This window comes from Accipiter gentilis, chromosome 19 (genome assembly GCF_929443795.1).
Source record: "Accipiter gentilis chromosome 19, bAccGen1.1, whole genome shotgun sequence".
Classification (NCBI taxonomy): Eukaryota; Metazoa; Chordata; class Aves; order Accipitriformes; family Accipitridae; genus Astur; species Astur gentilis.
In genome coordinates this window covers 27,650,995-27,662,304 of record NC_064898.1, presented here as the reverse complement: position 1 = coordinate 27,662,304, position 11,310 = coordinate 27,650,995, and the positions used below count along the sequence as shown (strand labels likewise).

General features: G+C 66.1%; 2 protein-coding genes across 2 annotated transcripts; one reads left to right on the top strand and one right to left on the bottom strand.

Annotated features, from left to right (window-relative positions):
- Positions 1 to 510: 510 nt before the first annotated feature.
- On the bottom strand, positions 511 to 6,753 carry LAMTOR1 (late endosomal/lysosomal adaptor, MAPK and MTOR activator 1). Its single transcript, XM_049823062.1, has 5 exons — positions 6,558 to 6,753; positions 4,719 to 4,864; positions 3,508 to 3,585; positions 2,818 to 2,944; positions 511 to 1,218 (listed from the first exon to the last, which is right to left on the bottom strand). The coding sequence occupies exons 1-5, from the start codon at positions 6,735 to 6,737 to the stop codon at positions 1,126 to 1,128; spliced, it is 624 nt and encodes a 207-aa protein (XP_049679019.1). The 5' UTR covers positions 6,738 to 6,753; the 3' UTR covers positions 511 to 1,125.
- A 1,969-nt stretch (positions 6,754 to 8,722) lies between these two features.
- LOC126048347 (transmembrane O-methyltransferase homolog) lies at positions 8,723 to 11,238 on the top strand. The gene is made up of 4 exons (XM_049823213.1): positions 8,723 to 8,762; positions 9,145 to 9,422; positions 10,379 to 10,575; positions 10,883 to 11,238. The coding sequence occupies exons 2-4, from the start codon at positions 9,161 to 9,163 to the stop codon at positions 11,201 to 11,203; spliced, it is 780 nt and encodes a 259-aa protein (XP_049679170.1). The 5' UTR covers positions 8,723 to 8,762; positions 9,145 to 9,160; the 3' UTR covers positions 11,204 to 11,238.
- Positions 11,239 to 11,310: the final 72 nt, after the last annotated feature.

Below are 11,310 nucleotides of genomic sequence, written 5' to 3'. Positions count from 1 at the left end.
CAAACCTGCCCTGACCCACAAGCGGGAACTCACCCCGCTTGGGTGGTCCCAGGTTTGGGTGCTCCTGGGGGTCCCTGGCAGTCTCATGGAGCAGGGGGTGGGGGGGGGGAAGCGCAGCCCCATGTCACCCCCTGCCCAGGGGGCTGCAATGGAAGAGGGGGCAGGGGATGAGGGTCAACATCTGCCTTGAAACCTGCAGAGCAGCACCCAGAGACCCCCCCCAGCCTTGGCTGCCTCCTGGGGTGACAATGGGGGGGGGCAGCTGCCTCCTATGAACACACCCCTCCCCTGCCCTCCATCACCAGTACCCCATGACTCCCTGCTGCCCCTCATACTCCAGCCAGCCCCGGCTGGGGTGGCAGCAGTCGTGCCTGGAGGCAGAAGGCAGCTTGTGGGGTGGTTTTCTACAATGTGGGCCGAAAGGGGACGGGCCCCCAGAGCCTTTGCGAAGAGCAGATCCCATGGGTCTCAGTAACCAGCTTGGAGACTGGAATGGGGCTCCAGGGATGCATTTCCCAACACACACCACCCCCCCACCCCCCACAACACCATGGCTCTCCCACCACATCCACGCTATGGCTGGCGCAGAACAGAGACAGGTGCTGGATGAACGTTGTTTTATCTACTGTGGCCAAAAATAATAATTAAAAAAACAAAATAAAGGTCCAAACATGTAAAAATGAGTGGGGAGGGTGTCAGAAGCCACCAGGTCCCACGCAGAGAGTCACATCCGCTGCAGCCTGACTCCAGCACCACCTGGTTCCAGCCTACCCTTCCCAGTGACCTGGCACACACTGGGGCCTCCCCACACCGGCGTTCCCTTTGTGGTCATCCCTGTGCAAGGCAGCGTCCGGCGAAACGCAGCCCCCTCCCCACACACACCCACCCAGCAGGAGGAGAAAGCCTCCAAGCAGCGCCAGCAGCTATCACAGCAGGGTCGAAGCGCCGGTGACGGGCATCTTGGCCATTAGTAGGAAACTGGGTGTCTGTACAAGTTCTGTCATGGCGCCGTGGGGAGGGAGGGGAGGAGAAATAAAGACCAAAAAAGGGGGGAGGGGTAGGAAAAAACAAAACAAAACAAAAAACAACCCAAAACCGGTGAAGCTGTGGTGCCGCGGGGTGGGCTCAGGGGATGCCAAACTGTACAACCAGTTCTTCTTTGGCATCGACGCGGATCTGTGAGAGTGCGCTGAAGGCGTAGGCAGCTATCCGGGACACCTGCGGGCACAAGCACAGCAGCTGGCATCAGCGGCGGCTCTGGCAAACACAGTTATCCCAAAGAAAATGCCACAGGGAGCAGCGGGGCTGGCAGCCCCAGCACAAGCCTGCGCATAGGATGGGGAACACTTGTACCCCCCCAAAAAAGGTCCCTGTCCCTGAGGATGTACTGGGGCAGGGCTGTGTCCTGGGGAGATGCCACAGCAGCAGAGCAGGGCAGGAGGCCCCTGGACAGCGCAGGACTCTTTGGGTCAAAAAAAACCAAACCCCAACCTTCAAGACCCTAAAAATGGGCTTTTGTTCTCAGAGCAGAGGCTGCACCACCAGGACCAGCCCCATCCCCGTGTCAGCCCAGGCCTTGGGAGAAACCACGACACCTTGGCCACCCTGCAGCCAGTGGGAAAGCCAGGCTATTCAGGCAGCTCCCAGCATGGCAGCAGTGCCGGAGCTGCTCACTGCAGGCAGGTACAGGCAGGAGACCTCACCACGGCAGGCAAACCTGCCCTCTGAGCGGAGCCCGTGGCCGTTCCTGAGATCCAGCCCAGCAGAGAGGGCAAAGCAGAACCCGGCTGGCAAAAGCCTGCCCACCGGCAGCTCCTCCCTGCCTGCACAAGCTGAGGCCTGGCTGTGCCCGCCCCAGCAGGGGATGAACCTCCACAGTCCCCAGAGGGGAGCGATGCAGTGGGCTGGGCAGAGCCGCTCTGCTTGCCGGGACGTGCCCGGATACTGGCCCGTCTCCATTTGGGAAGAGGTTTCTGGCAGCCCAGAGACAGTCTCCTCTCCCCGCACACTTCAGTATTCAAACGCCCCGGCTGGGGAGGAAGCGCCGTGAGCAGGACAAGCCATGGCGAGCCAGTGGGCTTTGTGCTGGGCTGCACCAGCCCTCCCACAGCTCCGGAGACCAGCCAGTGGGCTGGGAACCAGCCCTTGCTGGGGCTGGAATGGGGAGACCCACCCTGCAAACCAGCTGGCAGCAAACCTGGGCCTTTTCACTGCGCTTAATGGGCAAGGCAGCAGCTCCTCCCTGTAAGGAAGAGTTGTTTCCCCAGCAGCTCCTTCCTCAAAGCGGCAGCAGGACTCCCCAAGAGCTGCAAAACACCCTGCTGCCACAAAGGATCCTCTGAATGGACTGGAAGGAGTACAGAGCCACTGCCTGCGTGCAGTTACTGCACTAGAAACCCGTGACCAGGCTTTGCCTTCAGTGCTCATGAGTTCTTACAGGGTTGCCTGAGACTTGGGATGTTTCTGCATTGACCACAACGTCGCCCATCAACACCGTGACTCCCAACTCTGTGCTCACAGGAGCCCCGGCACGGCCCGTGCTCAAGCCTGTGGTGTCCATGCTCCTCTGGCAAGGCAGCACTGAGCTAAAGACAGCACAAGCAGCCACCAGAACCTGCCTGGGGCCTGCTGGCACAGCCAGGCTGCTGCACACAAGCTGGGGCACTCACTGCCACAACTGCCAGGGCTCCAGGCAAGCGGGGAACAGCACCACTGCTCCTCCGGGATGAGGACACTTCAGTCCCCGCATCTCCATGGAGCGCCGAGGGAGGCCCAGGGGCCAGCTGCAGGGCAGAGCTTGCCCCCAGCCCCTCTCACCTGCTGCAGGTCTGCGAAGGGGACGGGGTCACTGGCGAGCACTTGGTGTGGTTGGTTGGTCAGAGACGGCAGCAGCGGGAGCTTCTTCCAGTGCGTCAGGTTGTTGCTCAGCATTGCCAAGCGTGTGCTGCGGAGGGAAGAGCGGCGAGGGTCGGCACCGGCACCGGGGAGGAGCGTGCCAGCCCACCCCAGGGAGCAACGGGATGCAGGGAGACCCAGGCTCGACAGAAGACGGGTGCTGCACCTCCAGGCACTAGCACCACCGAGGGGGATCTGGGCAAAGCCACGCTGCACCGCTCCCAGCATCCACCCCTCTTCACTCCCCAAGGCAGGAGGATGAGGGAGCTTCCAGTTCTCCAACACAGGCGCCTTTCAAGCGGCAGCAATCGCATCCAGCCACCCGCTGTCTGCCCTGAGTGCTGGCGGGGGGGAACACAGGAGCCCTTTGTGCGTGGCCGCCCTCACTGAGCCTGTAGCCGGGACAAGGACTCTGCCACTGGCACCACCACGGGCCTCACCCAGCAGTGCCAGGAGGGCGGAGGAGAGGAGCAGAGCTAAGCACGACCTCCCTGGATACGGGGAGCCCTGCTCCACGCTGAGTTGACTCCCAAAGGCAAAACCCCAAGGCCCTGCCCAGGGACACAGCTTTGAGGGGGTGCAAGTGTCCCGAGAGAGCAGGGCAGGTCCCACCTGTACTGCCTGGCTCTGTCCATGTACTCATGCTGCTCCATGCCCTGGGAATCTGCTGCCGACACGTCAATGATGTTGCTGTGGAGACACAAAACAGCAGGTCCTGCTGCAGGCTCATCGCTCTCCCTGAGCCCTCTCCCCCTCTCAGGCAGACCTAGCACCCTCCAACGAGGCTGGCCAGGACTTCAGCACTCTCCAGCAACCCAAAATTAACAGCTCAGGGCTGTTACAAGGCCAAACTCGCAGCACGGATGCAGCCAGCTGGACACGAGCGTGCCAGGCTGGACAGCTGCTTGCTGGGAGGGAAGTGCCAAGGACTGTTTGCATGCAACTGCCCCAGGGCAGATGCAGACGGAGGGACAGAGCCTGCGCAGAGAGCCGGGGGCTTTGGCCCGCAGCCTCCTGCAGCGCGGGCTGGCCCATACCCTGGGGACCCGGGCACGCAGCCACTCAGGGAAGGAGGCTCTGTCATGCCGCAAGGGCTGTGAGGATTAAACGCTTGGCAGACATCCTGAGAGCCCCGGTACCGGGCCCCGGGCTCAGAGAGGAGCTGGGCACTCACCCAGGTCCATGCCACAGCCCAGCCACGTGCCCCCTGCCTCCCCCCGCAAGCAGAGTGGTGCTCAGGGCTGCTCTGACACCACATGTGAGACACGCACCAGTTGCCACCAGCCCCTCCGTGCCAGACAGGGGAGCAGCAGGGCCCATGAGCAACCCAAAGCCCCCCCCAGCCAGGCTGGGCAAGCCCCCACCCCACATTGCTCCTGCATGTACAGGGGGCAGCCTCCCCAGGGAGGACAGAGCATCCCCAGAAGGGGACACAGTGCTGGTGCCCCCAGTCCCCCTCTCTGCCTCCCCACTTGCTCACCCCAATCTGGAGCGGGGGAACTCCTCAGCCCCTGCCCCTATTCCCAGCCCAGCAGCCAAGGGGTTATCTCACACCTGCGGTCTTGTCTCTGCGTCCCCATGGGGCTCAAACCAGAGGGAGGGGGCTGACCACAGGCAGCCCACCCCAAATGCAGGCTGCTGGAGGGACAAGGGGGGCACTGCGCCAGCTCCCCCCTTCCCCTTGGCACCCACAGCCTGGCAGACCACGGGTGAGGCTGCCACAACATGTCCGATAGCACGCCGTGTCCTGCGGTCATCGCCGGTCCCCCAGATGCCCTGCCCACCCCGCTGCAGCACCGAGGCAGTTATGGCATGAGGCTTACATGGCTGTTTTGGCGAGGATGGAGGACAGCATGGCCTGCTCGTCGGTGCGTGCCGATGGGAGGTTGTGGTAGCTCTGCTCTGCTCCGTTCAGCACCTTGTTGGGAGGGCTGGCTGCCGGCTCCAGCAGCCGCTTTGTCTCTTCTTCCTGGGGGGGAAATGCAAGAGGTGGATGAGTCCCAGCTCCACTGTGCCAGCAGCTTTTGCCCCATGGGAGTCTCACCCTCTGCCTACCAGGTGCTGCTGGGAGGGGTCCCCGCGCTTCCCGGTGTAACCCTGGCACAACCGAGGCAGCGGCTGGGCTCCTTTTCCCCAATTCCTTTGCTTTTTCACACTCAAAGCCCCCACTGCCACAAAGGGAGCAAGCACGGCTGAAATCAGGCAGCGTGCAGCAGCACGTCTGGAGCAGCTAACCCTGCAGGCAGGAGCCCACAGCCCTGCCTGCTCCCACAGGCAAGCCAACACAGCCAGCACCCTACGGCCAGGCAGCAGGTGTCACCACAGAGGATCCCAACCTGCCCAAAACCTGGCAGCTAACGAGGACGCACCCATTGCATCCTGAACCTGCCTATGCAGAACCTACCACGGCCTCACCCACCGACTGGCGGACGGAGAGACCCCAGCCAGCCTTTTGCATCCACACTGGCACAGCACGGGATTCATTTGGGCCAGGTGAACCCCACCCTAGCCACAGCCCAGGGGGTGCAGAGCCCCCAGCCATGGCTCAAGCCTTAATCCTCCAGCTTGGTGACGCAGGGGTCAGAAGAGCAGGAGCCAACAGGCACAAGCACCCCGGCAGAGTGGGACGCGCAGCCTGTAATCTAGGAGCGTGGTCACTCCTCCACGCTTCCCATCGGTGACATCTTCGGCTCCTCCCCGGCCAGCAGCTCCCCTCTCCTTCCCTTCCCCACAGCACCCATGGAAGCACCACGGCTCAGCCGAGCTCCCTGGCAGGGCACAGGCAGGGGCTGCCCGCACCGCAGCTGCCGATTAAATTTCTGTGGGACAGGTGACAGCCCTGATTTTGCACCGCCACCCCTCCCCAACCCCCACGAGCTGAAGCTGCTCAGCAAGAGGCAACAGCGGAGACGGTCACACTGTCCCAAGAAGGAAAACCTGGCACAGCTCCCACCGGCCATGACCGTCTGGAGCCCTGGGCTTACACCTGCACCGGGACAGGGTCCACAGGGCTGGGGGGTGCTGGGGGGGGAGGTGTTTTCCACGATCTACCAAGCCCCCTCCTCCTCCCACGCAGCACCAGGGAGGCTGTGCGCAGCCAGAAGCACCGGGAGAAACGCAAGGCCAAAAAAACCTCCCACCAAAACCCCCCAGACAGTAAGGTGATGAGGGGCAGGAGCATCTCTCGAGGGCTGTTGGAGGAGAGAAACCGGGCCCGGCTCTGTGGGAATAACGACACCGGGAGAGGGGCCACGACGGTGGGGGGAGGGCGGGCAGGGAGGCGGAGGCACGGCGGCTGTCACGCTGCAGCCGGCATTCCGCAAGCCAGCGCCGGTTCCTGGGAAGGGGACGAGGTCCCCAGGAGTTGCCCGCAGCCCCCCGACCCGTAACCGGAGGAAGGGAGGGGGCGGGCGGGGAGACCCGCCGCTCGGCCCCCGCCCCCCCAGGCCGCCCCCGGGGAGGGGGGGAGCCCGCCGCGCCGGCAGAAGGGCCCGGGCCCCGGGGCGGGGGCGGAGAGGCCTCCCCCGGAGCGGGGCAGCCGGCAGGCCGCTTCCCCCCCTGCCCCGCCCCGCCTCGCCCCTCCTCCGCCACGGCGGGGCCGCGCCGGCCCCCTCCCTAACCCCGCAGAGCCCCGGGCTTCCCCCGCCGGCCCCGGGGCCCACCTGGTCGGAGGCCTCGGCCTCGCTGCTGTAGCAGCAGCCCATGGCGAGGCGCAGCAGGGCCGGGCCGGGCGCGGCGCCGCTACGGTGTCCGGCAGGGGCCCCGCCGCCCCGGTCACGTGAGGGTGGGGAGGGCGGAGCCGCGTCCCTGCTGCCGCCGCCGTCTGCCACGTGACCAGCCATCCCCGTCACGTGGGCGGAGAGAGCCAACGGGAAAGGCAAACCCCCTCCCCGTAGCTCCCCGCCCCGCCTAAAGGCGCCTCCGTCACGTGAAGGGGAGCCAATCAGCGGGGCGCAGGGGGAAGGGGGAAGGGCGAGGACGGGCCTCGCCCTCCGCCGGGGGCGCGCGCCGCCTCCGTCACGTGAACGGGCGCGGCGCGGCGGGGTCGCGCGCGGAGCCCTCGCGGGGCGGGGCGGCGACGGGGCGGGGCTCGCGCGCAGGCTGTGTCACGCGGCCCTGGGCGACGCGCGCGTGAGTCTGCGGTCACGTGTCCGCCCCCACCGACCCTCCCACTCCCCCCGGTCACGGCGGTCACGTGGCGCGGCCGCGGGCTGCGCGCGCCTGCGCAGGGACACGCGGTGACACCGGTGACCCCAGTGATACCTGTGCTCCCGGTGACACCAGTAACCCCAGTGCCTCCCAGTGCTCCCAGTGACACCGGTGACCCCAGTGCTCCCAGTGACACCGGTGACCCCAGTGATACCTGTGCTCCCGGTGACATCGGTGACCCCAGTGCCTCCCAGTGCCTTCCAGTGCCCCCCAGTGCTTCCCAGTGCCTCCTAGTGCCCCTAGTTCTCCCACTGCTTCCCAGTGCTCCTAGTGCTTCCCAGAGCCCCCACTGCCCCCCAGTACTCCCAGAACCCCAGTGCCCTCAGGGCTCCCAGTGCCCCCAGTGCTTCCCAGAGCCCCCAGTGGCCCCCAGTACTCCCAGTGCCCCTCAGTGCCCCTGGTGCTCCCAGTTCCCCCCAGTGTCCCCAGTGCTTCCTGCTGCTCCCAGTGCCTCCCATACTCCCATTGCTTCCCAGTGCTCCCAGTTCCCCCAGTTCCCCCATACTCCCAGTGCCCCCCAAGTCCTCCCAAGCCCTCCTGACCCCCCCAGGCCGGCGTTCCTCCCCTTGCTCCCCTGCAGATTTGGGCATCCCCGCCCCGGGGGGCCAAGCTGAGCCCCCCCCCCCTTCCTCCAAGCATTGCTGGTCCCGAGGGGACCCCGCTCCCAGCACCCCCTGCCCACCCCCGCCATGGGGACCCCTGCCAGCTCCGTGCACCCACGCATGTCCCCGTGTCTGTCTGCCGCTCTGTGCACAGAAAATGTGGGGTGCGGAGCGGGAGCCCACCCCGTGCCCTGCACCTGGGGCGGGGGGGTGTCCCGCCTGCCCCCCTCCCTGACCCATCCCTGCAGCGAGTGCATCGGTGCTCAGCCCGGCGGGACACGACCCCCTCGCTCCGGCTGTGCCGAAGGCAGCGGGGAGAGGGGCTGAGGCCTCGCGGTACTGGGGAGGAAGTGCTGGGGGGGGGGGTCTGCGGGGACCCCCCCACCCCGGAGCCCAGCGAGAGGCTGGGAAGGAGCCCCCAGGCTTGGAGCAGGGCTGGGCACTCTCCCTGGAGCGGCCGGGGCTCCCCAAGGGGCACTGCCCGCAGCCCCCACCGCTGCAGCCCTGCCCCGAGCCCCCCAGTCCAGCACCACCCCCCCAATATGGCATCCAGCCCCCCAAACCCTGCATCCCTCCCCCCAGTCCAGTGTCCGGCCCCCCAAATCCTGCACCCAGCCCCCCCAATCCGGCCTCCAACCCCTGGCTCTGGTGTGTACTCCCCCAGACCCAGTGTTGGGACCCCAGCCCCAGTGATGGGACCCCAGCCCCAGTGTCAGCACCCCAGACCCAGTGTTGGGACCCCAGCCCCAGTGATGGGACCCCAGCCCCAGTGTCAGCACCCCAGACCCAGTGTTGGGACCCCAGCCCCAGTGATGGGACCCCAGCCCCAGTGTCAGCACCCCAGACCCAGTGTTGGGACCCCAGCCCCAGGGTCACCCTCCAGCCCCAGCCTGGCCCCATTCCCGTCCCCAGCCCCACTCAGCCCAGTAACCGGAGCCAGTGCTGGCTGCGGCTGAGGTGACACCATCAATAATTGAGTGGGCACCAGGGCTCAGCGCCGCTCGGGGCCACGCAGCCCTGCCTGCCTCCTGCCTGCTGCCTGAAGTGTGGAGACAGGTAGGTGCCACCCCCACAGCCCCAGCCCCTCGCTGCGGTTGGGGACCCCCAACAGCTCAGGGTGCGGGGTGTGGGGTGCAGGGGCAGCAAAGTTGTGCCGAGGGGGGGGGTGTGAGGGGCTGTGCCGGACAGTGCCCCCCCAGAGCAGCGCCACAGCCCGACCCCCCGGCACCCCTCAGCCCTAGCGCAGGGACCCCCAAGAGCATCCCAGCCCAGCTCCGGTCACAGCCCTCCAGCCCCATGGCCGGGAAAACCATGTGGGCAGCACCGGAGCCCTGGGAGAGGCAATTCCCAGGGGGTGCAGAGCACTGCCAGCTCATGGCACAAATGGGAGCTACGGGCTGGCACCGTGGCATCTCCCTTGTGGGGGCCCTTTCCACAGCCACCCCCCCTCCGCGATGGTGTCGCCGGCGATCACCCTGGCCTTCATCCCTTTCCTCGTCACCCTGCTGATCCGCTACCGGCACTACTTGGTGCTGCTGTACCGGGCGGTGCTGGTGACCTGGCTGCGGGACCGGCTCACCGGCGTCCCGCGGGAGCAGCGCGCCTTCCAGTATCTGCTGGCGCACGCCATCCCTGGGGACCCCCGGCACGTCCTGCAGACCTTCGACCAGTGGTGCTACCACTGCGAGCACCTCAGCAGCGTGGGGCCCGTCAAAGGTGAGCGCGACCCTCGCCTGCCCGTGCCTGTCCCAGCACTGGGCACGGCCACGGCACCGTTAGCATGGCCATGGCACCAATGACATGGCTGTGGCACCACCAGTGCAGCCATGGCACTGTTGGTGCAGCCTTGCAATCACTGACAGAGCTGTGGCATCATTGGAATGGCCGTGGCACCGCTAGCATGGCTACAGCACTGCTGGCACAGCCACGGCACCATCAGCACAGCCACAGCATTGTTGGCATGGCCGTAACACCATCTGCACGGCTGTGGCACTGTTGGTATGGCTGTGGCATCATTGTCATGGCCACAGCACCACAGATGTGGCCGTGATGCTGTTGGTGTGGCCGTGGCACCATCAGCATGCCTGTAGCACCATCTGCACAGCTGCGGTGTTGTTGGTGTGGCCATGGCACCATTGGCATAGCTGTGGTAGTGTTGGTATAGCCATGGCACCACCAGCATGGCTGTGGCGCTGTTGGTACGGCCATGGTACAATTGACATGGCTGTGGCCTCATTGGCATAGCTGTGGCACCACTGGTGTGGCCATGGCACCGTTAGTATGGCCACAGTATATTGGCACAGCTGTAGCATCAGTGACATGGCCGTGGCACCACCAATATGCGGCCATGGCATTATTGGCACGGCTGTGGCAGTGCCACTATGGTCATGGCACCACTGTCGGAGCTGTGCACCCCCAGCGCAGCCACAGCCCTGTCAGCGCAGTTGGGGACATGGGGCCAGCATCTTCGGAAGGGCTGGCCGGGGACATGGGGAGCTTTGGCACGGACATTCACTTCCCTCCTGCCATGCCGTATACTCTGCCCCTCCCGCTGCTGGGGAACCGGTTGGCACCCTCCCCCCCCCCCCGCCCAGAGAAGGGGGGACACAGGGTGGGGGTGCATGCAGCCCCCTGGCACCCTGTGGGGTGCTGAGGGGTCTGGACTGCGGCAGGGAGGATCGTGGAGCGGCTGCTGTACGAGCGGGCGCCGCGGCGGGTGCTGGAGCTGGGCACCTACTGCGGCTATGGCACGGTGCTGCTGGCCCAGGGGCTGCCCCCCGGCGCCCGCCTCTACACCGTGGAGGTGGACCCCCGGCACGCCGCCGTGGCTGAGAAGGTCATCCGCCTGGCCGGGTTCGACGAGCAGACGGTGAGCGCCACGCCTGGGAGGGGGAAAACCCAGCTCTTACCCCTGCTGCTGCCGGGGGGCGGGGGGGGGGGGGGGGGGGGGGGTACACCTGCACCTTGCGCCCTCTCCCATCCCACACCCGCTGCTGGGTGGGATAGCCAGGCTGGGAAAGGCCGGATACTTTCCCTGGTGGGTCCCTCACCTCCGCTTGCTCCCAGATACCCCATGGGGCGAGGTGGTGGTGGTAAGAGAGGGGTTGAATGCTGTGGTCAGCGGGGTCAGCCCCCCCCAGTACCCCGGCCCAGGGGCTGAGGGGTCTCCGGCACAGGTGGAGCTGATCGTGGGCCCCTCGGAGGAGGTGATCCCCCGGCTGAGGGAGAAGCACGGCCTGCTGAAGGCCGACTTCGTCTTCATGGACCACTGGAAGCGCTGCTACCTGCGGGACCTGCAGCTGCTGGAGACCCACCAGCTGCTGGCCGAGGGGGCCACCGTCCTGGCCGACAATGTCCTCTTCCCCGGGGCACCCCACTTCCTGCAGTACGCCAAAACCTGTGGCAAATACCGCTGCAAGGTACACCGCGCCAGCCTGGAGTACTTCCGCGCCATCCCCGACGGCGTCGCCGAGCTCTGCTACACCAGTAACCGCTGAGGTGGGCGGGAGCTCTCACCCAGTGACCGCGGTCACCGCCGTCTCCCCGGCTAACCACGCTCTGCCATAAATACGGGCTCCAGAGGAAAGGCGGTGGCTGCTGTGGT

What these genes read in the sequence shown, in the direction of transcription:
- LAMTOR1 (XM_049823062.1), bottom strand. Translation starts at nt 6,737, where the DNA reads ATGGCTGGTCACGTGGCAGACGGCGGCGGCAGCAGGGACGCGGCTCCG. An exon ending in AGGCCGAGGCCTCCGACCAG is followed by an intron (nt 4,865 to 6,557) that starts GTGGGCCCCGGG and finishes TTTCCCCCCCAG; the next exon opens with GAAGAAGAGACAAAGCGGCT. An exon ending in ATCCTCGCCAAAACAGCCAT is followed by an intron (nt 3,586 to 4,718) that starts GTAAGCCTCATG and finishes GTGTCTCCACAG; the next exon opens with CAACATCATTGACGTGTCGG.
- LOC126048347 (XM_049823213.1), top strand. Translation starts at nt 9,161, where the DNA reads ATGGTGTCGCCGGCGATCACCCTGGCCTTCATCCCTTTCCTCGTCACC. An exon ending in CAGCGTGGGGCCCGTCAAAG is followed by an intron (nt 9,423 to 10,378) that starts GTGAGCGCGACC and finishes GGACTGCGGCAG; the next exon opens with GGAGGATCGTGGAGCGGCTG. An exon ending in CCGGGTTCGACGAGCAGACG is followed by an intron (nt 10,576 to 10,882) that starts GTGAGCGCCACG and finishes TCTCCGGCACAG; the next exon opens with GTGGAGCTGATCGTGGGCCC.